This window comes from Hermetia illucens, chromosome 2 (genome assembly GCF_905115235.1).
Source record: "Hermetia illucens chromosome 2, iHerIll2.2.curated.20191125, whole genome shotgun sequence".
In the NCBI taxonomy this organism is placed as follows: domain Eukaryota; kingdom Metazoa; phylum Arthropoda; class Insecta; order Diptera; family Stratiomyidae; genus Hermetia; species Hermetia illucens.
Window position 1 is genome coordinate 25,235,315 of NC_051850.1, and position 3,528 is coordinate 25,238,842.

Below are 3,528 nucleotides of genomic sequence, written 5' to 3' on the forward strand. Positions count from 1 at the left end.
GCGCTGGTGGAAAAAGGCTCTCATCATCCCTAGTTACGAAAGTGGCGATTGTACGCTTGCGGAGAATTACCGTCCCATTTCCCTTCTCTTCTCCTGCTAAAAAATCTAGGAATAATATGTCAGCGACTGGTTGTCGCCCACTTTAGCCACCACGTAGTGAAAAAGGAACACGGGTTTGTTGAGCGTAGGTCCACTGCTTTCAACTTGGTCTTGCAAATACCGGGAACCACCTGTTCCCTTCAAGTCTTGTTAGCACTGATGAAAGGAACATGTGATTCCCGAAATACCGGTTTTTGCAAGACCAATAAATAATTCTAGCGAGTAGAAAAAGCAAGTTTTAATTATTTCAAATAATTTAAGCGCTAGAAATACCGCGTAATTATGCTCAGATTACTGTTCTAATTGTCGTCAGCATACCGATATTCGGGTGCCTTCGTTACGAGGCCACTATCAGAGGTATGCTCTTTGCCACGGAATTCTTAGTGTTAGTGGTGCAACATGGAAGGCTGGAAAGTGTCTCGAGAAGTGAATATCAGCTCATTTCTTCTGAAGTAATGAGCAGCTCCTCCCTATGTTCTGACGCCGCTGGCAATAGCTAGTTTAAAACCCATGGGGCCTCGGGTATTAGTTGGTTACCAAAAAAATTGGTGCTCATCGATCATCCTATTCCTGTAAGCAGTAAAAATGAAAGAAACTGTGCAGATACTTCCACCTGTACACCCTATCCGAGCTAACGTTGCCAATTAAAAGGGAATAGTACAAAATGACCACTATTCATTCTAAAGAAACTGGAAGATACTGGCATGAGCCAGAAAGGAACAAAAGTGACGCTCCGTTCATCGCATGTATATTAGTGGCCGTTTTTCCTCTCGCTGGAAAGTTGCGAGTCTGGTGTTAATAAGTAAGTGTGCCGACAGCGTACCTTCCTCTGAGTAAGCTTCACAAAACGGAGACACTGCAAAGAAGTAGACTTAGCGATGAGACTGACTGAGGTATGCAGTCACCAGTCGCAGTCAAGTGTGCTGCTGATGACGCTAGAAGTATGAAATACCTTCAATTGAGTTAGCCCAACATACTCAAAGCGCTGGCATTTTTTTCAAAATTCTTTGTAGATATTGAGAGACAATGGAGCACGCCTTGTTCTGTGGGAGAAGCAGGGTCATATGTGGGGTAAGCAAATCATAATTCGTCAGACTTCGAGTCTGTGGTAACAAAATTCGTACATGGAAGAAGCGGATGGGAAGAACCTTCCAATGTGCATGATATTGCACAGCAGTGTCGCACCCCGCTGTGACGATGTGAAAAAATGTACACCCCCGTTTTGCATGTATGGGGACCGCCCCTTAAATTTGACCTGTAACTCACGTGAGCGTTCACAGTTCCGACCTTTCCACCAAATTTGGTGTCAATCGCTATAACCATTTCCAAAAAAAAAAATGTGTGTGATCGACAGACGGACTGACAAACAATAAACGGATTTTAATAAGGTTTTGTTTTACACCTGCTTGGCGTTCATTGCTTCAGAATTTTTATTTTGCTCAGCCAGCTTCCCTCCTCTCAACCATATTTTTGTATGCCGCGCATCCGCGGTAGTTGCCGGGATAATCGGTCTGGCCGCAATCGCAGCAGTGAGGCATCTCTGCTGTGGGTCGTGGCCATTCCCCACGGATATGGGTTTTCGTTCACTTTACGCTCCTGTGCCCAATCGAGGAACTAGGAGCGATATGCCCGAAGATTTGGCAGTTGTAGCACTGCTCTTCTTAAATTGGCTTGACTTTCTTCAGCAAGATCTTTTATTGGAGTAAGTATTTCACCTTGAAGGCTTCATTGAGCTCTTATACTGGCTCGAAGGTAGCCATGAATAACCCCGATTGTCACTTCAACGGAAGTGCTTATCGGCTCGCGTGACTAGGTTAAGTGTAGTTGCTTCTCGTTGAGCTCCCACATTATGCCAGCTGGGTCTGTTTCCCTGTGGAAACCGCAGATGACCAGGAACTGTGTACTTAAGGCTGGTGAGGTGCTCGTTGTGTCCTGTAGCCCCTTTTCTTTTATGAGGGCAAAGATCGCCGCGTGAGCTTCGATGCTTTGAGTTCTGTGGGCCCTCGTATTGACTTGGTTTGAACCCAGTAATCGAGGGAATTTTTACTTTTTTTGGTCGGGTATTTTGAGATGAGTATGCCAGAGGGACACTTATATGGCTAGCACTAACCTTAGGTTTTAGCCTCTTTTTTTTTCCTGCGCTGCACGAAACTCTTCCTGGATAATAACCTCCAGGCACATCTAGTTCTTTTGTTGCTGATGATTCTGCTGCTGCTGTGTTTCGTGTTGGTGTCCTTCTGGGTGACGCTATTGTTGTTCTGCTTGTTCGTGTCCTTCGGGTGACGCTGCCGCTGTAGTTTTGGTTTTACTAAGTGACGCTGACGTTGTTCCTGTTGCGACTGTTCAGCTACACTTCTTCATGGCATTCTCATTTGGAGTGCTGCTATCTGCTGCAGCAATTGAAAGATGAACGCTTGTCGGCACTCCAGTTTTTGGGTCACGGCAGCCTTCACTTGCTCACCGAGGTCATTAGTAGTATAGTATCCTATCGCATTTAGATAATTACAAATATAGATGACCATCGCTTCGATTCGAAATCGGGCCACAAAACGACGAGCTCTCCCCATAACCAGCTTGACCAGGGTACGATCAAGAGTCACCTCCGACTAGTATATACCGACATTCTCGCTTCTATTTCACTCTTGAACATTGGGCTATGGCTTTCTAGCTTCGCCATTAAAAAAGTTATGGGGAAGATTAACACCAAAATATTCCATTTTCATATTTAAATTTCGGTTCAGTGAATAAAATTAACGTTTAAAAAAATCTATTTATTTAATTAAAGTGTCCGGACCCTAGGTTCTACATAGTAGATAATTTAAGCACGTTTCTTCAAGAGAAGAGGACCTCCCAAGCTGTTAAGTCCAAGGGGCAATGAGGCCAACCCTGGAGCGGCAATAATGTTCTGACCGAGAAGTCCGGAACTAAGACCGATAGGGGCGATTCCAGCAGAAAGTGGGGCAAGAGCTGGAGCAATTGGAGCAGCGGCAAGGGGAGCAGCAATTGAAGTTCTAAGTACTGGAGCGGAGAGAAGTGGAGCACCGATGGCTGGAGCAGCAATGGAAGCACCAAGAACTGGAGCACCAATTGAAGTAGCAGTAAGTGGAGCAGCGATACGGGTGGCTAAAACTGGAGCAGCAATTGAAGCACCGAGAACTGGAGGAGCGATTGAAGCACTAAGTAAGGGAGCAGCGGCAAGTGTTGCAATTGGGCTAGCCGAGGCAGCAGCGATGAGAGCGAGGCTCAAAATAATGAATTTCTGAAATGAAGTTATTTTGAGTAAACCATCCATCCGGGATAGTTGCATCAATATCTTACCATTTTGATAAGTCTTGTAAGTTTCTTCCTTCGCAGCAAAACGTAACTGATACCGTTTCTCTCGATAACGCACTATTTATACGCAAAATTTTGATCTAGATATGTCTCAAC

At 45.0% G+C, this 3,528-nt stretch overlaps 1 protein-coding gene across 1 annotated transcript; it reads right to left on the bottom strand.

Annotated features, from left to right (window-relative positions):
- Positions 1–2,854: 2,854 nt before the first annotated feature.
- Positions 2,855–3,528, bottom strand: LOC119649176 (cuticle protein 19.8-like). Its single transcript, XM_038051204.1, has 2 exons — positions 3,418–3,528; positions 2,855–3,358 (listed from the first exon to the last, which is right to left on the bottom strand). The coding sequence occupies exons 1-2, from the start codon at positions 3,418–3,420 to the stop codon at positions 2,918–2,920; spliced, it is 444 nt and encodes a 147-aa protein (XP_037907132.1). The 5' UTR covers positions 3,421–3,528; the 3' UTR covers positions 2,855–2,917.